The sequence below is a fragment of the Gobio gobio genome (assembly GCF_949357685.1).
Source record: "Gobio gobio genome assembly, chromosome: 16".
NCBI lineage: Eukaryota > Metazoa > Chordata > Actinopteri > Cypriniformes > Gobionidae > Gobio > Gobio gobio.
In genome coordinates this window covers 46,700,550-46,722,821 of record NC_137109.1, presented here as the reverse complement: position 1 = coordinate 46,722,821, position 22,272 = coordinate 46,700,550, and the positions used below count along the sequence as shown (strand labels likewise).

General features: G+C 39.5%; 1 protein-coding gene across 2 annotated transcripts in view; it reads right to left on the bottom strand.

The window, feature by feature from the left end:
* The window catches only part of loxl3a (lysyl oxidase-like 3a), a 44,420-nt gene that overhangs the window by 3,135 nt on the left and 19,013 nt on the right, over positions 1–22,272 (bottom strand). The window contains exons 5-12 of one of the 2 annotated variants that reach the window (XM_079838597.1): positions 18,728–18,920; positions 17,274–17,454; positions 15,808–15,962; positions 15,182–15,352; positions 12,473–12,628; positions 11,369–11,528; positions 10,066–10,309; positions 3,144–3,259 (exon numbers count right to left, since the gene is read on the bottom strand). In XM_079838597.1, the coding sequence (XP_079694723.1) occupies positions 3,144–3,259; positions 10,066–10,309; positions 11,369–11,528; positions 12,473–12,628; positions 15,182–15,352; positions 15,808–15,962; positions 17,274–17,454; positions 18,728–18,920 (1,376 nt within the window). The remainder of the gene's footprint in view (positions 1–3,143; positions 3,260–10,065; positions 10,310–11,368; positions 11,529–12,472; positions 12,629–15,181; positions 15,353–15,807; positions 15,963–17,273; positions 17,455–18,727; positions 18,921–22,272) is intronic. The other variant, XM_079838596.1, reaches the window with a different exon arrangement.

Sequence of the window (22,272 nt, the reverse complement as noted above, 5' to 3'; positions counted from 1 at the left end):
TGCACTAGATGAACGTGTTTGGTCGCTGCACTCGTTTAAAAGAAGGTAACTTTTTTTAACCTTGCTTTTTTATTATTATTTCACTACCACAAATGTCGTGTTTTTGCTTTCCACCGGGATTGCGTTTCTATTGTTTTTCTATGTAAACATGCTACATACATCTTTTGCCCTGCCACACGATATGACATAGTGAAAACGTGTAGCCCAAATTCAATTTTAAAGCAGCACTAGGTAACTTTTCAACCTTCATAATATATTTTCAAGACTCTTGTGATGATACATCGACTTACAATAGGTTGAATGACACGTCTGCCATAGCCTGACGGGGTCTGTATCATTTTTAATCGTACTTTTAAACTTTGGGTTTCGGGTAGTAACCCGAGAACAAAAAGAACTACAAAATTCGACTTCTTTACGGCATAGACGTCACTTCCACCACCACCCCCACTTCCTTAAATTTGGACGTGCGAGCCAAACTATCATTTGTTTGCCGGATGTTATAGTCATGGCCGAAGCAGCACAGAAAAATAAGAAAGCAAAGGTTTTGTCAGAGGAAAGCAAAAAGAGGAAACGAGAAAGTGATGGGATTAAAGGCAGGACGAGGATCAACATTGGGCCGGCGTTTGCTCATTGGCGTGAGCTGAAGGAGGAGGGGCTACATTCTTGCTAGTAAATACATAAGACGTACAAAATCATATTTTAGGATACCTAACATGTCTTTGATATTTGTTTATTTGTCTTGCCTCAAGCTATAATGCAAATCGATTTTTCAAATTTGCAGATTCATCTATGGTAGCTTGATATTATAATATTGACGATATATGGTTATTGCCTACCACTCAAACATTGAATTGAAGTATCATATAGATTCTGTAAAATGGGAACCAATAGACTAGGCTACTATAATGACGCTGGGTAATAAAACGTGAGCATCGCGATCATTTGGCGTTTGAAAAAATAAAACCCATGAAATGATATTCATATGACATGCTGTAACGTTACCTGAGATGAAGACATTTCACACGCGACGCAAGCAGAACACCTGCATGTGAACTCCTGCAGTGTTCAGGGATATCATGGTTGTCGTGAACAAATGCACGTGCGATGCATCCCCTGATGAAGGATGACAAGAGTTTACGACAGTAGTAGAGGACAATACTGTTTCCCAACTGTAGGGGGACCTCGAGAGCAAAACCTACCTAGTGCTGCTTTAAATAAAATGTCCAACTTTTAAAAACCGAAGACCTTATGTTTCTTCCCATTTCCATGCATTTTTAAAGGGGTCATGAACTGGCTTTTAAAAAATATATATACTGTTGTCTGAGGTCAACTTATGACGTGTGCGTGGTTTTTACATTCAGAAACATCATAATGAATAAGTAATAGGCTATTTTCTGCCTTGGTTTTGAGGCTCTCTGAAAAACGCTCAGTTTTGATGGGCGTGTTGCACTGAAGACTTGGAAGTAAAGGGCCACGGCTAGGATTGGATAAGATTTGCATATTTAATGAGCTTCAGCTCCCCTCAGTACATGTGGGAATTGTTTTGAAAGCGTATGGAGAAACGCTCACAGGACTCGCAAAATATCTTTATCAAACAAACACAATGATTCATCTCTCATCCACCCGCGATTGATTGGAAAGTTATTTCTGTATCATTTTGCCCAATCATCAGTGAATATAACCGCAAACCGAACACACACACACGCGTGCGCGTGCAAGAAAGGAATGTTATTTCACTATAGCCCGCCAGCAGGCCAGTGATATGTTTTGGTAGCCCGTCTGAAAAACACATAGCCCCGGGACTTTGGGCTTTGCGAGCACTGGCGTTACAAGTCCGAGTCTGATCACGAATGAACCAATAACCACTTCTCCAGCCTGTGACCGCGTGCTAAGGTATGAAATCAATAGATATCAAACGATCTGTAACAATGCAATACTAACACATATAAAAAAACATGTTTTACTCACATAAGTGTGTTGCACCATTCCTATCGGATCCGATATAGAAGGCACAGCAATGTCTTACGCACGTGAGCTAGAACCGGCATGTTTATAGCTCGATAGCGCGAGCCGTTTAGCTCCACAAGTGGGAGGGCGGGGCTTGAGGCGGCGCTTCTGCATTCAATGACGTCAGTGGTCGACATATTCTGAGATCTCTCGTTTTCTGGGCCTGGTGTCTATAAAAGCTTTTCTTTGACTAACAAGGACGTTATCAGCCCTGAAACTTACAGGATATTCTTATATCACCATGAACTTTTATATATCAAAGGCTCAAGGGAAAGTTGATTTCTCAATTCATCACCTCTTTAAGAAGTTGGAACTTCTAAACATGGCGCTCATCCACGAGACGTTGCAAATAACGCCAGACACGTCGCAAACGCCCATCTCGCACATGTTTAAATGGAAAAAAAGCACGCTAAAATGCAAAAACACATTGTGTGTGAACGTCTTGTCCTAGTCAGGATGATTAGGATAGACTGTTTTGCTGATTTTAGAAGGGTTTTGAGATATTTGTAGATTTTTTTCCCCCATGCAATGGAATCAATGTGAACAACTGTTTGGTTAAAACATTCATCTATCTTCAGCAGAACAAATAAACTTATACAGGTTTGGAGCAACTTGAGGGTGAGTAAATGATGACAGATTTTTTATTTTTGGGTGAACTATCCTTGTAAATCAGCAATACCTTTGGCTGGTTTAGTGTCTTTAATATTAAACTTCAAATCTAAAGTAGCCTATGTATAACACACCAGATGTCAAAAAGTGACAGAGCCGATTTAAAGTGTTGGTCACTATAATGTATTAGTATTTCAACTCTTCTATAAACAGATTTCAATAGTTAATACCCAGTAGTCTAGAGACCCCTAGTGGATAAACAACTACATTGGCATGAAAGCCAAAAGGGTTCACGGTTACTATGAAACAAATCACTTAAAGCACTGAAATAAACTTTTCCTTGATCGTTAGAAATAAAAACCTCCTGAAACCTAATTTATGAAAACTAATATATTTCTGTCACAAAAAACTAACATTATAAATAAACCTCAGTGATAAAGTAACACATTTTTAATGGGTTAAGAGACAAGATGAAGCGTTTGGTGTTCATCATGCAGACAGCGTCTGACCTTTGACCCCTGCCTTACCTTCATGGCACTCTGTGTCCTCCAGGCAGAAGCTCGCTTTATGTCCGTCTGCCACTTTAGTCCCGTTTAGAGACAGCAGGTCATAATAGGTGAAGATATCCATACTATGATAGTGCCTGGAGGTCATAAACACATTAAAAATATCATTCAAATATAACCAGGCCAGCTATATGGAAAATCATTCAAAAACACATATCAATGTACATATGTATTGCGTACAAACTCATAATGCATGCTCTAAGATGATGCATTTATTGTTCAATAAAGTATTTTATTGAATCAGTGTTTTCTTTTTTGAAAGGAAATTTTGACAAATAGGTTGCATGTTAAGGTGTTACGTGTTAAGTCAAACCCAGCCTATTCACATTTATCATATGCAGGTTTTAAGTAAGGCGCATTCAATTTGAAGAAATTTAGATCAACCATTATATAAAGAATTTCAAATGTTGCCTTCTGGGCGTTATTTTAAAGGTGGAAGAACAAAACGATTTAAGGTGTTTTTGTTTCAGTCGCTGTCGGTTTAATTAACTGTTCATAGGTAGATTACTTTTCTATGATTTGTGCAATGTGTATTATATATTGTTTGTGTATTATGTATTGTCTGTATGTCTGTTACCTTCTGCTGCAAAACTAGTTTCCCTTAAAGCAGCTGTTCGTAACTTTTTTTGTGTTCAAGATTTACAAAAATTATATAATGAGAACGTACAACATTAATCCATTTTCCAAACCGTGTTTTTTTCTTACCCTGAATCATTATGGTACACTTATAATAAGTGTTTATATTGGGACTATTTCAGACCGTCCACTGCGGAGGAGCACAGTCCCCGCGTAATAACTCGCCATAGACATAAACAGAGAGAAGTAGCTCCGGCTGCAATGTTCTTCCGCAAGACGCATTCGGTTCTGTTTATTAACCGCTAGAGCGTCGAAAGTTACGGACTGCAGCTTTACTTTAAGCAATCCTGAATTCTGTATAGTGCAACCTACAAATCTGTCACTTTCATGGGCGAAAAAAAAAAAAGATTTAAAAGTCCTTGGAGAGCAGATTCAGTGCTTTAGGCCTGTATGAGGGAACTGAAATCGCAGTGTAAACACCAGCCTCTCAGACACTGGCCTCAGTCCCAATCCCGGCGGTGTGTGTGTCCTTTCAGCAAGAGCACACAACCGGTTTCCTCATCATCATTGTGTCAGGCACATACATTGGGAAACCTGATGTCTGCTAGGAAGCTTGCAGTGTAAACACAGACCACCACAAAGAGTTAATGGAGACTATTCAAAGCTGCTTTTATTCATAAATCATCTGAAAAAATGCATGGTGTGGAGAGTATAAAATTCACTGACTACGTAAAAATTCATGGGTGTCCAATCCTGCTCCTGGAGAGCTACCGTCCTGCAGATTTCAGTTCCAGCCCTGCTCCAACACACCTGTCTGTAATTATCTAGCACCCTGAACACCATGATTAGCTGGTTCAGGTGTGTTTGATTCAGGTTGGAGCTCAAATCTGCAGGGTGGTAGCTCTCCAGTATCAGGGTTGGACACCCCTTCTACACCACTGAATTCAGATTTCGCAGTCTACAGCATCGAGAGGCCATTTCAACACAAAAATGACATTTCTGTTATGATTTTATTGATTTTTTTATTTGGATTTCAAAAGTAGATTCTTTAAAAAAGTAGATCTTGAGCAGTTCAAATCAAACTAATCATTTTTGGAGCCTGTTCTTTTTAGTGAACTGGTATAAAAATCGATTAAACCCACTGAATTTGGTCAAAGTCCCTTTAAAGGTGCGGTATGTAGGATTGACAGCAGGTGGTCGAAATGTGGTACTGCAGTCCAAAATTCGAAATATTGGAGATCGTTGTTCCCCCGCCCCCTCCTCCTCAGACTTGACCCTCACGCGTGTTGCCAGCTTGAGGAAAAGCAATTGACAATGGAAGGCGAGGAGACACACTGTAAGTTGATTAGTTAATTTATCCACATTTTAATATGCTCTCATTCATAGAGATCTTTAGATGGGTGCCGAGGCTTCTTAGGTCGAGTAGAATCTGTGATCTCTGACCCAGTTTGTTCGCTGACTTCGATGGCTGCAATAAGCTTTAAACTGGCAACCTGTGGTGTCGAATTACTATTGGGTAAACTGGCAACGAACGGTTTCGCACAGACCAACTGGCTGTAGCATTGTTTTTCTGAGAAACAAGTAACTCAGCATACAGCACCTTTAAGACAAGTCATTTCATTCTGCGGCCATCTTTGAAATGCCGCTCGTTGAATGGGGAAACATCAGATTCTTTGATTTGGTAAGTGTAAAAATTGTAAAAGTGTTTTATTTACAAAATATCTCATTTTGTTTCACAGAAGGCCGAGGGCGAGACTAAATGGTGACCAAGTTTACATTTTTGGGGTGAATATCCCTTTAAGGGCGACACATTGCTGGTTTTACCATTATAAACAATAAATAAAATATTAGTATGATAAATGTATATCTGGCATTTTAATTATTGTTATAGTTTATTTTCCATCCGTTTTATGGTTGGACCAAATCAAGTACATATAACGGCAATATAAATAGCAATTACAGGGTAATTTAGAAACCTGTTGCAAACGTTGGAAAGCCATATGGCAGACCATGAATAACTTATAACCATCAAATTCTACAGGCCTCCTAAAGTATATGGAGCAAGCATGACATCTGACCAAAAATGTTAGTTTTTGACCACGTTTTATGAACTTGGGCCAGAAGGTGACGCATCGGAGGAAAATATTATTTAATATTATAATATGTCTTTTATGCGAATATTGTAACTGGTTTGCCACCAGGCTATTTGGTTCTCAATAGGAGTGAATATTTTACTCATTTTTAAAATAAAGTTTTGAGACTTCAATTCATAGACTTCAGAAAGCACAGAATAAGAACTTTTACAGATGCAGCAGTTGTTTAAATATGAAGAAATTGGGAGCAAAAATTGTAACCATACCGTTGTAATGCAAAAGATTAATATTTAAGCACTACCCCAGCTCATTGTTGAAGATTATACCATGACGCACGAACAGAAACCGCTGAGAGACTGATAACAAGCCTTGGATCATGTCGGCACACATGTGTTCATTTAAAGCAGAGACTGCCAGCTTGAACTTTCATACACCCTGTAGGTTGTCCAGGGTCTGAAAACCTCTGCTCTGGTTTGTAGGAGGAAATTTATATCGGTTTATGACCTTTGGAATGTCGATCAGCCGGCATGACCACTAGCGCTCTGTGTTAGTAAAGCCATATGGGTCCTTGGGGCTGCAGCTGGATCAGGATGGAGCAAAAGGAGAGACAGCAAAGCTGCCAGACGCTTCAAAGATAAACACCGTTGATCGATCTCTGTTCAAGCCAATCCAATACTTTCAGCAAGCAACATTACCGTAAGCGAACATGAATCCATTTATGCATAATTCACTTTAAGTTCAAGTCTTGATGCTGTCATGCAAATGCAGACATGAATTTGGCCAATGCGTTGCAACATGTTTACTTGTGCAATCTTGCACATTATCTGCAATGATCCAAAAGCCAGTGGAAAAATCAGAGGGAACCATTCTTGCATTACTGTGGCAGTACTCAAGGGGGTGGTGGTATCTTTAAATGTCTGAGGCATTACATTGGATGTTGACAATTTAACCAAGTTTAATTAACTTGATCAGCAAAAGTGTCTTCAAACTGTTGTCATGACAGTAATCGACCGGAAAGACTAAACTGACCATAGAAAAAGACCATTGTAGTGCCCCTTGTGGCAATGATGAGAATAGTTCATGATGAACTAACGAACATATGTTTTCTATAGCGTTAATTGATCTAAAATGAATAAATGCTGTAAAAGTATTGCTAATTTTTATTTCATGTTAGCTATTGAACTAACTAATGTTAACATATGGAACCATATTGTAGAGTGTTACCATTTGTAGGCCAAAGTTATCAATTTGGCACTTCCGGTTCCATCGTCCTGAAGTCAATGCGGGTGTTTGAATGGGTTTTTGGTTAAATGCCTGAAATAAGGTCTGTATCAAGCTCAAGAGATTGCCATGTTTTATTCTACCACATAAAATACATCAGTAAACCTTGTGATTTTTAAGCTTTTACTTTTCTTGAAAAAGGCAGTTGCTGAAAAGTGGCTAAATAACAGAAAGAGTTGATAGTGGTGACACTGAAATCGACCGTGGTGTAGTTCATTAATAGTCTACTTAAGCTTTTTTACTTCAGCTGATTTTATTTAGAGTTTTAAAAAATTCACAAAAGTTGTTCATTTGTAAAGATTATCATGATGAACAAAACGTGCAAGAATCATAAACTTTGGTCACAGAGCTTATTTTCTGCAATTCCAGAATCCACTGCCGCTTCAATATATATCCTTCGAGTGGTTGATAATCAAGTTATTAATCAAAATTTATCCTTCTAAATATTAAAGGGGTGGTAAAACACGATTTCACTTTTCTAACTTTAGCTAGTGCGTAATGTTGCTGTTTGAGCATAAACAACATCTGCAAAGTTACAACGTTCAAAGTTTAAAGCAAAGGGAGATATTTGCTTTTAAAGAAATCAATTTCTAAGGACTACAGCAAACGGCCGGTAGGGACTACAGACATTCCTCCAGGGTTGGTGACATCACCAGCCTCAATATTTACATAAACCCCTCCTCCGAGAATATTACATATGGAGGGTGAGGCCATTTTGTATTGCTGTGGAGAAGAGTTGGTAGGCTGGAGTGTTGTTGCCGCAATGCCGACGAAACGCTGCTATTTTCATCCGGATTGCACGTCCAGTTAGGGATCGATGGTTAAAATGTATTTTTAACTCGGTCCCTCATAATTATTACCCAAATCATGCTCTCTGTGCTGCACATTTTAAGGAGGAAAGCTTCCACAATCTTCGCGAGTTCAGGATTCGCACAACGGCTTGTCCTGAAAGATGGAGCAGTTGCAACTTTTAAAACAGAAGCTGTTTACGGGCCACAACCTGTAAGTTGATTTATTTTTCGTCTATGTGTTTTCCTGTAATAGTTCGTATTGCTAATTGTACGTTGTAGCAAGGAAGTAAACAAATGACAACGCTGTTTGGCTCTGCAAACCAGTTTGTTAAATGCTCATCCATACCGACAAACACCTAACGTTACAAACTTAACTTACATACGAACTATCTAAAAAGTATGAGACAACAACAAAAAACAAACCATTCTGAAACGTCGTCTGTTCACTGGGATGTACTCTCTCCTTGTTTTTGAGAGAAGCACATAACATGTTAAAACATACATTTACTCTTCTAGCTGACCATGACAGCCGAGGGTCTTGGTCACTGGGGTCACTCGGGCCTGTCTCCTACATGACCGATTTTAGTTAAAGCATTTACTTTTTATTAAAGTCAACCATCACTGCAGCCCTCCACCAGTCGGGGCTTTATGGCAGAGTGGCCCGACGGAAGCCTCTCCTCGGTGCAAGACACATGAAAGCCCGCATGGAATTTGCTAAAAAACACCTGAAGGACTCCATGCAGGCTTTCATGTGTCTTTCAGGAAGGATTATGGAGGCCACTGTGCTCTTAGGAACATTAAGTGCAGCAGAAATGTTTTTGTAACATTGGCCAGATCTGTGCCTTGCCACAATTCTGTCTCTGAGCTCTTCAGGCAGTTCCTTTGACCTCATGATTCTCATTTGCTCTGACATGCACTGTGAGCTGTAAGGTCTTATATAGACAGGTGTGTGGCTTTCCTTATCATGTATAATCAAACACCGCAGGACTCAAATGAAGGTGTAGAACCATCTCAAGGATGATCAGAAGAAATGGACAGCACCAGAGGTAAATATATGAGTGTCACAGCAAAGGGTCTGAATACTTAGGACCATGTGATATTTCAGTTTTTCTTTTTTAATAAATCTGAAAAAATGTCAACAATTCTGTGTTTTTCTGTCAATATGGGGTGCTGTGTGTACATTAATGAGAAAAAATAAATAAACTTAAATGATTTTAGCAAATGGCTGCACTATAACAGAGTGAAACATTTAAGAGGGTCTGAATACTTGAATGCGTACCCACTGTATTTTGTTCAGTTGAGTACTTACAATATCCCAAATGTTTCCAACTATTTGTAAATCGTGAGAAATTGCTATTTTAACCGATGAACCGGGACGTGTGGGAGAGTCGCCTGTCAATTGCGTCATATCTTCGTTACCCTCGGTTTCCGGTTTTATTCTGCAGAAACGCTTTACTCTCACTGCAGTGTGAACAAGTGTCATAGCAGCCGCCGAGAGAACGCTTTACGAGTCACGCCATAACATCATTTCCAACACACTCAGATGTGTCTAATATGATAAACAGAGCTGCGTTACCTCATACTCATGACCGTAAAACCGCAAGTGGCGCTGTGTCATAATAAAAGTCCCACCGCACTTCTCATTAACAATCGCTCCAGTGGCCTTGCTCAGCTCCACAACACTCGGCCCTGCTCTGCTTCAGACTACAGTAACATTAATAATCTCATCCATGAACATGATTTCTGCCCGAGTCCAATCCCGATTCTTTCCCACCGGCTGTGAGGTGAAGACCACATGTCCCAAGATTCTGCGTTCAAACGTGGCGTCATCAAACTACACCTTTGTTTTGAACAGGCGACCTCTAGCGGACGGAAAAGTTACATAGTGCAGCTTTAACTGTAAATTCAAAAGCCAATGATGGAAAAAGCTGAATGAACCAACTCCCTAATTGACTTTGAAAATGCATCACTGCAGCACTCTTTTTTTTTGTGATGAAATTGAGCTTGCATAGCTATAAAAGTTTGCATACTTGCATAGCGTATGTTTTTGGGTCTTAAACACATGCTCCACATGCAAAACAGGACATATAGACTGTGGGCCAGGTATGAGACTTGAAAATCAGCTACAACAAGAGCGTTTACCTATGGCATTCGTGCCACACCCATGAGTGGCGTCCGAGCCGTGGTCTGAAGTCAGCCTTGCCGATGTTGTGTATCTGGGAGGAGAAGCGTAGCAGGCGCCGGTGGCCGTATGGCCAGTTGGCTTGAGCAGCTGATTTGGCGAGGCAGTTCTCCTCTGCTGCGCAGTACAGCAAGTGCAGGGGTCGGTCCTCGATGTAAACGGTTTGCTCCACCAATGGAGCGTTCAGCACTAGGTCCGAAGCCGCTAGGGATTGTGTGAGAAAGGGACCAGAATGATACACAAATACAATAGAATAACCCTTCTTTTGAAACACATGCTTTTCTTTACAGGTTTGCATATTTGAAACGCCTCTAGGCATGCAAGAGCAGCTCCTATCTCTATGAATAGGGTAACATCTGTATTATGACACCCAATGATCATGCTCATTCTCCAGTCTCAGGTTTGTAAACTGTTCGCCATGTTTACGATTACATTTCCATATTCTAAATCACTGTCTTATAAATTTTGTTTCTAATTTGCTCGAACCATGACAAAAGACTGCATTTTTCAGGCTGGACCAAGCTAATGTGCAAGCGCACGTCTCAAAACCATAGACTGTAAAAAAAATATGGACGTAGTGTCCGTGATCGTCACCCGTAGGATTCTGAAGAGCCGTTCTGAAGCGTAAAGTAGGGACGAGCTGGCCGTTGCCATCTTGGCAGCGCGTCACTCCCGGATAACAGAAAATGGGCAAAGAGGCGGGTGGAGCTGAGGTGACGCGATGACTAACAGACAGCAGACAAACGGCTATCCACCTGTCACTCAAAGTGGCCACGCCTTAATTATGCAGAACTTTAAGGCTTTATACAATGTAAACGAATGAGTTATACAAAAATTCACCCCCCTCAGAGTTGTCATGAAGGGCAAAATTAGCCGTAGAGACCAAAACCACAATTTGTACCAGACTGTAAACATGTGTTCTTCTGCTGTAAAGTTGGGCATTTTAACATGGGGCTCAATGAGATTCTGCTCCCTTCTGGAGCCTGTCTCTAGTGGCCAGTCGATGAATTGCAGTTTAATTCACTTCCGTATTGGCTTCAAGAGAAACTGCGGGAGGTTGCCGCTTGCTCAAAACACGGCTGTTTCTGTGGGAACCGGAACTTCTAACGGCAGCTGCAGTGACGCAATGACTTTACCAATCGGCGATTGGCTCTTATTTAGAAGGCGGGACTTATTCCGCCATATTGTGCGTTGGACTTTCTCCCATTCATAGTAATACAAGTGCACTGTCTTTCTATATATAAAGTCTTTGATATTACTCACTGTCTGAGCAAATGACGCCAGCGGAGAACTGCGCTCCCGGATTTTTGCAGCTGACGACAGGATGATGCTGACAGTCGGTCAGAGTCATCTCATCTCCCTTACACTTCACTCCACTCAGAACCATCTCCGTCACATTACTGCTGTCCCAGTACCACGTTTCCTTAACACAGGGGAGAGCTCATCAGTAGATGAATGAATATGGCACATTAATGGATAAAACAAGAAACACAATACAAAGCATGGTAATGTCAGCATTAGATATGAGTTGAATTTGACTCAAACAAAATAGCAAAAATAATGGGAAGTACTTCCATTGGTCAAACAAACATATAGTCCTGCCTCTAACTCAAACCATTGGTTGAGTGTTGGTGTTGCTGCTTGCCTAATTATTTCACAATGTTTACAATTCAGTCTATGAATAAATTGCTTATAATTGCGAAGAATTCATAATCAAAAGTGGATGAAGTAGAGATAATTACAGTATATACTGTTGGGAAAAACAAATGCAATTAATAAATTATTAAAATATAATTTGAATATTTCAAGCATACTGAACGTTTACTGTTTCTTATGCTCACCATTTGATCAAAAATACAGTAAAAAGAGTAATATTGTTTAATATAATACAATTTAAAATAACAATTTTAATATATTTTAAAATGTAATTTATTGCTAAGCTGAATTTTCAGTATCATTACTTCATGTGTCACATGATCCTTCAGAAATCATAATACTATGATGATTTGCTCCTCAAGAAACATTTATGATTATTATCAATATTGAAAACAGTTGTGCTGCTTAACATTTTTGAGGAAACCTTGATGCATTTTTTTTCAGGATTCTTTTAATTAATAGAAAGTTCACAAGAACAGCATTTATTAAAAATACAAATATTATGTAACTTTATAAACATTTGATCCCTTTAATGCATCAATGCTCAATAAAATTATAATTTTTTTTTTTTTTTTTTTTTAAACACTGACCTCAGACTTAACAGAAGTGTATATTTAACGCATGAATAGCTCACATGTTTATGTTAATATGGGATTTCAAAACCAATCAAGCTGCACTGCTTGATCAGCCAGTCCCATTGCGCCTACTCACAGTGATAGCATGCAGGCAGTATCTGAGGCCTAACTGTCTGCACGCCACCATGGCTTCTCTTGTGGTCCAGTTGTCACTGCATATAGTTCCCCACCTGGACTTGACCTGAACCTCCACGCGACCCTCGTGATCCGTCCTGCCCCCCACCATACGGATCTGCAGACAGACCCCCACTGCAAGGGCTTAGCATGCAAACTAGGCTAAATAAAGTGCTAACCAGGTATGAGCCGGCTATGCTGATGCTTGAATTACAAAGTTCGATATCTGCTAGTTAATGATTTGATTTAGTGGATTATTGTGATCAGTCCCAGAGGCAAAAGAGTGTGGTGCCTTTTACTGGTCAGTTAATGTATGGAAGGGTTAAGAGGTATTAGCATAATGCCCTGTTCGCACTGACACCTCCTTTTACTATTTAGTTATAAAAAGCATCCTAAAAGGGACCTTTTCTGTTCAGATGCTAAGCTAATTCAGCAAAGTTGTGTATTCAAAGTCTGCACAGCATTTGCACCCATACAGAAAGCTCAGCAGAGCACCCATCAATATTTTTTTCCCCTCCAGATTTTCCTACATAATCAACATGGAAAATGTGCATATTTTGTCTGGGTCTACTTATTTTTAATGCACTGCAGGTTAAGAACTGCCAAAACATACCGACATACCGTCACCACTGACAACAGATTACGAACAGACCTGTACGGAGCCCCTAAAGTGACATGGTAATGAAAAAAGTATGTTAATGCTTTTTGCAATCGTTCGCAAATTTTCTCGGTGGAACGCAAACATTTTGTGAGCGAACGCAAAGTTTCTATAGAGAACGCAAACATTTTGTGAGCGAACGGAAAGTTTCTATAGAGAACGCAAACATTTAGAGAACGAACGCTAAGTTTCTCAGGGGAACGCAAACATTTTGTGAGCAAACGCAAAGTTTCTTAGGGGAACGCAAAGTTTCTAAGGGGAACGCAAACATTTTTAGAGCGAACGCAAAGTTTCTATGGAGAACGCAAACATTTTGAGAGCGAACGCAATGTTTCTCAGGGGAACGCAAACATTTTGAGAGCGAATGCAAAGTTTCTTTGGGGAACGCAAACATTTTGTGAGCGAACGCAAAGTTTCTATGGAGAACGCAAACATTTTGAGAGCGAACGCAATGTTTCTCAGGGAAACGCAAACATTTTGAGAGCGAATGCAAAGTTTCTTTGGGGAACGCAAACATTTTGTGAGCGAACGCAAAGTTTCTCGGGGAACGCCAACATTTTGTGAGCGAACGCAAAGTTTCTCGGGGAACGCAAACATTTTGTGAGCGAACGCAAAGTTTCTCGGGGAACGCCAACATTTTGTGAGCGAACGCAAAGTTTCTCGGGGAACGCAAACATTTTGTGAGCGAACGCAAAGTTTCTTAGGGGAACGCAAAGTTTCTTAGGGGAACGCAAACATTTTGTGAGCGAACGCAAAGTTTCTCGGGGAACGCCAATATTTTGTGAGCGAACGCAAAGTTTCTCGGGGAACGCAAACATTTTGTGAGCGAACGCAAAGTTTCTCGGGGGAACGCCAAAATTTTGTGAGCGAACGCAAAGTTTCTCGGGGAACGCCAATATTTTGTGAGCGAACGCAAAGTTTCTCGGGGAACGCAAACATTTTGTGAGCGAACGCAAAGTTTCTCGGGGAACGCAAACATTTTGTGAGCGAACGCAAAGTTTCTCGGGGGAACGCCAACATTTTGTGAGCGAACGCAAAGTTTCTCGGGGAACGCCAACATTTTGTGAGCGAACGCAAAGTTTCTTAGGGGAACGCAAAGTTTCTCGGGGAACGCAAACATTTTGTGAGCGAACGCAAAGTTTCTCGGGGAACGCAAACATTTTGTGAGCGAACGCAAAGTTTCTCGGGGGAACGCCAACATTTTGTGAGCGAACGCAAAGTTTCTCGGGGAACGCCAACATTTTGTGAGCGAACGCAAAGTTTCTTAGGGGAACGCAAAGTTTCTTAGGGGAACGCAAACATTTTGTGAGCGAACGCAAAGTTTCTCGGGGAACGCCAATATTTTGTGAGCGAACGCAAAGTTTCTCGGGGAACGCAAACATTTTGTGAGCGAACGCAAAGTTTCTCGGGGGAACGCCAACATTTTGTGAGCGAACGCAAAGTTTCTCGGGGAACGCCAACATTTTGTGAGCGAACGCAAAGTTTCTTAGGGGAACGCAAAGTTTCTTGGGGGAACACAAACATTTTGTGAGCGAACGCAAAGTTTCTTAGGGGAACGCAAAGTTTCTTGGGGGAACACAAACATTTTGTGAGCGAACGCAAAATTTCTCGGGGAACTCCAATATTTTGTGAGCGAACGCAAAGTTTCTCGGGGAACGCAAACATTTTGTGAGCGAACGCAAAGTTTCTCGGGGAACGCCAACATTTTGTGAGCGAACGCAAAGTTTCTCAGGGGAACGCAAACCTCTTCGCAATGAACCTTTAGGGGCTACATGTACTGCAACAAATATTGCATTATATTTTTAATTTTGGAACCGCCATTTCATTAAGTGCATTTACATTACTTTTCTTGCATTGGAATTTTTTTCATACTAAGCTTTTTTTTGAAGGTCATTAGAGTTTTTTATTTGTAGATGTGAACACACTATATCTGTGAAATTCCCTAACCTGCTACATTCACTTCAACTACTCATCAGCTCCATGTCTGTGCATATTTTACAGTGGTTATCTTACTCTCAGGCCACTGCTGGCATGTCCCAATCCCAGCTGTCTGCACACTACCATGGCTTCCCGAGATGTCCATCCATCCCCACAGATTAAACCCCAGTCCCTCAGCTCACTGCCTGTAGGGAGCAGCAGCTCCACCCTCCCCTCCAACCGCATTCGACCCCCTGTCAGGCGGATCTGCGACGGGTTACATAGCAAGCAGGAGAAGGAATTAAAAGACTTAAGAACCTTGACTTTGATCATTTGAAGTTGATAAGCAGTGCTGCTTTAGGGCTGTGAGAACTTGTTTTTACTGCACATTGCATCACCTATTTGAATAAAAGCATGCTCACTTTAAGAGTTTTTCCAGATTTTGGTGGTGCAATGCTTTAGTTTGGATCAGCCCTGAACAGCATTGTTAGTTTTCATAGCTAAGCTAAGAAAAATTTAACACAGTACAAAAAATGCACATAAGCGTGAGTTGTAAATGAAGACACTTTGTTGAGGGCCTCAAAGATCTTCTGTCTGTGGACTCTGAAGTCTGAGTGTTAAATGTTAAATGTTAGATAAAAGCAGATTTGAGGTAGTTTTTTTTTCTCTAAACACTTCGCTAGAAATAAAATAACAGTAGAATCATCATGTACGTGTCTGACCGTTTTCTCAAAGCCCATGTAGGGAATGTTGCAGATGACGGAGGCGTCCTCCATGTGTTTGCAGTCTTCAGCAGTGATGCTCTTATGAGGACAGTCCCACAGGCTCTTCTCATCACCACCACACTGAACCTCATTCATGTAGATGGGACCCATGCCTGTGGACAAGAGATCATAACAGGCTTTGAATGGAATATCTATCTATCTATCCTCGTCTGTCTGTCTTTCTATCTATCCTCGTTTGTCTGTTTGTCTATCTATCTATCCTCGTTTGTCTGTCTGTCAATCTATCTATCTATCCTTGTTTGTCTGTCTGTCTATCTATCCACATTTGTCTGTCTATCTCTATCTATCTATCCTTGTTTATCTGTCTGTCTATCTATCCTCGTTTGTCTATCTCTATCTATCCTTGTTTGTCTATCTCTATCTATCTATCCTCGTCTGTCTGTCTATCTATCTATCCTCGTTTGTCTGTCTGTCTATCTATCTATCCTTGTTTGTCTGTCTGTCTATCCACATTTGTCTGTCTGTCTATCTCTATCTATCTATCCTTGTTTATCTGTCTGTCTATCTATCCTCGTTTGTCTATCTCTATCTATCTATCCTCGTTTGTCTATCTCTATCTATCTATCCTCATTTGTCTGTCTATCTCTATCTATCCTCGTTTGTCTATCTCTATCTATCTATCCTCGTTTGTCTATCTCTATCTATCTATCCTCATTTGTCTGTTCTATCTATCTATCTATCCTCGTTTGTCTGTCTGTCTGTCTGTCTATCTATCTATCCTCATTTGTCTGTTCTATCTATCTATCCTCGTCTATCTGTCTGTCTATCTATCTATCTATCCTCGTTTGTCTGTCTGTCTATCTATCTATCCTCGTTTGTCTGTCTGTCTATCTATCTATCTATCCTCGTTTGTCTGTCTGTCTATCTATCTATCCTCGTTTGTCTGTCTGTCTATCTATCTATCTATCCTCATTTGTCTGTATATCTATCTTATCTATCTATCTATCCATCTATCCTTGTTTATCTATCTATCTATCTATCCTCGTTTGTCTGTCTATCTATCTATCCTCATTTGTCTGTTCTATCTATCTATCTATCTATCTATCTATCTATCTATCTATCTATCTATCTATCTATCTATCTATCTATCTATCTATCTATCTATCTATCTATCTATCTATCTATCTATCTATCTATCTATCTATCTATCTATCTATCTATCTATCCTCGTTTGTCTGTCTATCTATCTATCCTCATTTGTCTGTTCTATCTATCTATCTATCTATCTATCTATCTATCTATCTATCTATCTATCTATCTATCTATCTATCTATCTATCTATCTATCTATCTATCTATCTATCTATCTATCTATCTATCTATCTATCTATCTATCTATCTATCCATCTATCTATCCTCGTTTGTCTGTCTGTCTGTCTATCTATCTGATCTAGTGTTGCCCACCTTGGCCCATTCGTGCTCCGGTCAGAGCCTCTTTAGCGGTGCCGAAGCCCAGCTCTCTACACACCACGCTGGCGGACTGCAGGTTCCAGCGGTCGTCACACACTGTCCCCCACTCACTCCCCTTCAGGACCTCCACACGGCCCTCACCTGCCTTTGCACCGCCCTTCAGACGCACCTGAGACTGGAGAATGAGAAGGAGCGTGATCATTGGGAGCCACAATACAGATGTTCTTTTACGGTTTTTCTCAGTCGCTTTGGTACATTTCTCGAATCATCCTCGACATTTGCAAAACAGCAAGTGCATTTCTCAAAACAATTCGTACAAATAGCAAAACACCATGCATTACCTGCAAAAGCCAGTCTCTTGCTCAAAATCCTTAGTTCATCTCTCAAAAGTAAACATCTTTGTCAATGAACATGTCAGTGCCATCAGAATGACAAATCCTTGTGTCATTGTGTACAGATAACACAGTCAAATTGCTTAGTCATGTTGTCAATATAACTGTACACTGGAGGGATGTTCTGATGTAAACTATGGCTAAAGTTTTGATGACAATTATAGTAAATTGTAGGTTACACCTTAGTGTGTGTGTGGGAGTTTGATTGCAAGAGACTGAACAAGTTTCACATTTACGCTTTTACTGTTTGTACTGTCAATTGTTCACAGACCATGTCATTGCGATACAGAAAGGAAAAGACAGCACTGCATAGCACAAAGAAGAGAAAAAAACAAAAGTAGAAATATGAACATAGGACAATCTCCTGAGGGAAAACTGTACATGCAGCGCTATAGGAATTACAGTGCAGTCGTCCTACACCTCCTGACGTTCCTGTCTGTTGGGCCACAAATTCTCATCCACATCACAACGGATATCTTTAGGGGAAAAAAGTCTAATGGAAATGTATAGACATATTATGACATCTTGTTCAGCCATTTTGCATGTAAAGACTTGTGCTATGAACTAATGGCTAAATGTTGTGGAGGGTGAGACTATTCAACAGAGACCCATTATAATACATTTTGATCAACATGACATAAGCAACTGATAATGTAGGAAACAGCAGAGAATTGTACACAAGCATTTGCATGGATGAACCAAAGTATTTGCAACTTGTTCAAAGAAATGAGAAACTGCTATTTTGATGTGCACATGTGACACGATGATGTGAAGATTGAACAGGTCGTTTTGAGAATTTCAATTCTGATCTGAAAAATGTACCTAAGCGACTGAGAAAAACTGTAATACTGTTGATATCACCTTCAGAAATCCCGATTAATGATCATATCAAATGAGCATTTAGATGCTTAAAAATGTCTGAATGGCATTGTATTAGATAACAAAATATAAAACTAAGTGGCTTCTAGCATATGCAAACAAATAATGTAACCTGCAAACAAATAACAATACATTTTTGCACAATGAATTGAAAATGATTTAGCTTTATCTAATCACCATTGGATTGAGCTTGACTCTGCGCGCTCTGCCCTGTGTGAACAGTGGCCCGGGCACACAGTTGACTACAGCAGCTCCTCCATTGGGACAGGTGGCGCTAGAGTTTACGTTACTGAACTCCATAGTGCATGCTGAAAGATGAGCCTCATTTCCTGTGCAGGCCACGGAGTGGATCCTGTACACACTCTGGTGACTAAACAGAAACACAAATGATCACATGATGGAAAAAAAAAACATACATTGCATCCCCAAACAATAGTAAGAAATGTCATTAATATTCTAACTGCTGAAAGAATCATAATTCCTGCCGTATGTGCCAAGTAACAACTATTTATGTACCACATGCAATAAGCCTAAAATACAGCAGAAGACGTCTTTGAATTCTGAACCTTGCAGTGCTCAGACAAGGAAACCCGAATGGAAAGCGTGACAGATTTCTCACATTCTATCAGCTTGCTGAGAAATAGTGTCCAGTCCTGTGTGAGCAAATAGTGCAAGCCGCAGTATGACCCAGACATGCTCTAGAGAGCTTTTGAGAGATTCACCCGTCTAGCATGTGTTTGCTTTATGAAAGGCAAGATTTTACAATGGTTCACCTGATTTATGACGTGTTCTCGGCTCTCTCATAGGTGATGACATGACCATGAGAGGTCTGGAATGGAGTAATATTATTGTAGTGAGTGGCGGTATGTGGTTGAGTCTCTGAGGTTTTCACACACTCCTGAGAGAGAAGATACTTTCCTCTTGTGTGACTTTCCAGTGCAAAGTTATCTATGCAATTAAATGATATTGAATTTTTTTTTTAAAGCAAGTAAAATACTGGAGAATAAGATATATGTACAGTGGCCCCAAAAGGCATTTAGAGGCTTAAAGGGTTAGTTCACCCAAAAATGAAAATAATGTAATTTATTCCTCACCCTCATGCCGTTCGACACCCGTAAGACCTCCGTTCATCTTCTGAACACAAATGAAGATATTTTTGTTGAAATCTGATGGCTCAGTGAGGCCTCCATAGGGAGCAAAGCAATTTACACTCTCAAGATCCATTAATGTACTAAAAACAAATTTAAATCAGTCCATGTGAGTACAGCGGTTCAATATTAATATTATAAAGCGACGAGAATATTTTTGGCCAAAAAAAACGAAATAACGACTTACATAGTGATAACCGACTTCAAAACACTGCTTCATGAAGCTTCGGAGTGTATCGAATCAGCGAGTCGATTCAGTGGTTTGGAGCGGCAAAGTCACGTGATTTCAGCAGTTTGGCGGTTTGACACGCGATCCGAATCATGATTCGACTCGCTGATTCGATGCGCTCAAAGCTTCATGAAGAGTTTTGAAATCGGTTATCACCAGTGTTGGGGAAAGTTACTTTGAAAAGTAATGCATTACAATATTGCGTTACTCCCTTAAAAAGTAACTAATTGAGTTACTTTTTAAGAACAGTAATGCGTCATATTACTTTTGCGTTACTTTTTTTTTCGTTTTACTTTTTCTCACCTGGGCTGGGCTCTTTTTTTTTGTTTTTTTTATAACAAAAAGTTATATTTTTGTGCAAACGTAAATACCTCTACATACCAAAATTGAAATAATAAGCCTCAGGCTAAGGTAAAAATGCAAATTCACGCATTAACAGTAGAGGGTGCAGCTCTGCTGTGCTGCCATTGTGGATAATGGAAGAATAGGACGTAGGAGAAAAAAGGTTTACCAATAAAAACAAAATCTAGTAATTTTTGCTCATGGTTTAACTGAGTCATCAAAGATCAGCAGCAAGACATTGATCAATAAAGGTAGATTAAATACATAAAAAATATTTGTTTTATTTAATTATTGGAGGTTTACATGGTACTCTGATTTTGCATTTGACTGATTGTATTCATTTTCAGGAGTACAGAATCTTTATTGTGCAAGTGAGATAAATAAATGCTCACATTTAGTCTAGAACTACAATAACCTTCATGTTTACACACACGCCTCTGCACTTACTCTTGATTTTTCTCAACATGGTGGCAGGAGAGCTGTCAAATAAATGTGAAAAAGTAACTTGCGTTACTTTTTTGAAAAAGTAACTCAGATATTTTGTTGTAACTTTTACAAGTAATGCGTTACTTTACTAGTTACTTGAAAAAGTAATCTGATTACATAACTCAAGTAACTTGTAATGTGTTACCCCCAACACTGGTTATCACTATATAAGTCATTATTTAGTTTTTTCTGGCACATCAAAAATATTCTCGTCGCTTTATAATATTAATATTGAACCACTGTACTCACATGGACCGATTAAAAAATGTTTTTAGTACATTAATGGACCTTGAGAGGTCTTACGGGTGTGGAACGGCATGAGGGTGAGGAATAAATTACATTATTTTCATTTTTGGGTGAACTAACCCTTTAAAAAATGTCTGAATGGCATTGTATTAGATAACAAAATATAAAACTAAGTGGCTTATAGCATATACAAAAAAATAATTTAACTTGCAAACAAATAAAGAATAAATATTTACACAATGACTATTAATATATTTAATAGTCTAATATAATATTTTTTTTAAGTTGTTATAAAAACAGGCCTTTTAATTCAAATTCTGGGAAGCACAGACATTCATGCAGACAGCTGAGAAGTGTAGGATATCATCCACAGTCTTCTAAATGTGCAGAGTGAGCTATTTCTGAAGCACTTCTGGCACAGACCTGATATGATTGTCATAATTACAAAGATGAAGAGAAGTATAGTATTTTACACATTTCCTTTCAGTAAATTTTATGTCAGAGCGCATGATCATTTTAAAAGCAGTGTAACAGATAAATGGCAGCTTTATTATCCACCTAAGATTACTTGTGTTTAGTCAGCTTGTAGAGTTTAATATTAAGCGACATTAAGTGTAAATAAAATGGCCTTCTGTCAAGAGAAGATTTTTCCTCAGTCAGACTGATGAACAGCCAGCGGGAGTGTGTTTTTGGAGCTTAACTTCAGCATGCTAAGGACTTGAGCTCATGTCTAAAGGAGGTATGAGTCACTCACTCGTTCAGTTTAATACACACACAGATAGTGCATTTGTTGAAATGATAGCTATTCTCACAATGCACACGTGAATTCTCAGTTGCTGGCTTGTTTTTCTGTCCAGTCACAGACTGCTTACATTTCACCATCTGCTGTGAATCGGAGTAAGTGTCTGTGTTCAGATGTGGATGATTGTTCCAGCACAGATGGAGGAGAGAAGCCATACAAGCACAGCAAAACAAAGCAATGAAATCGCATTGGACCTCCATTATGGTGTTCTGCAGAGTTGAAATGGCATTGCTAGGTGTTTGTAGAAAGAACCATGTCTTGATTTAAGAGTAAAAGAACAAGATTTTTTGTAATGAGTTCAAACCATTTTCAAATTATTAATATATTTTTAAAGTGAATGTGCATATGTCGAAATCGCTTGAATATGACAAGAAACATGGCAAAATGTCTCATCACATTCAATTAAAATTACATGCACACTCTCAAAAAACAAAAAAAAAGAGGACTAAATTGTACCTTTTAAGGTACA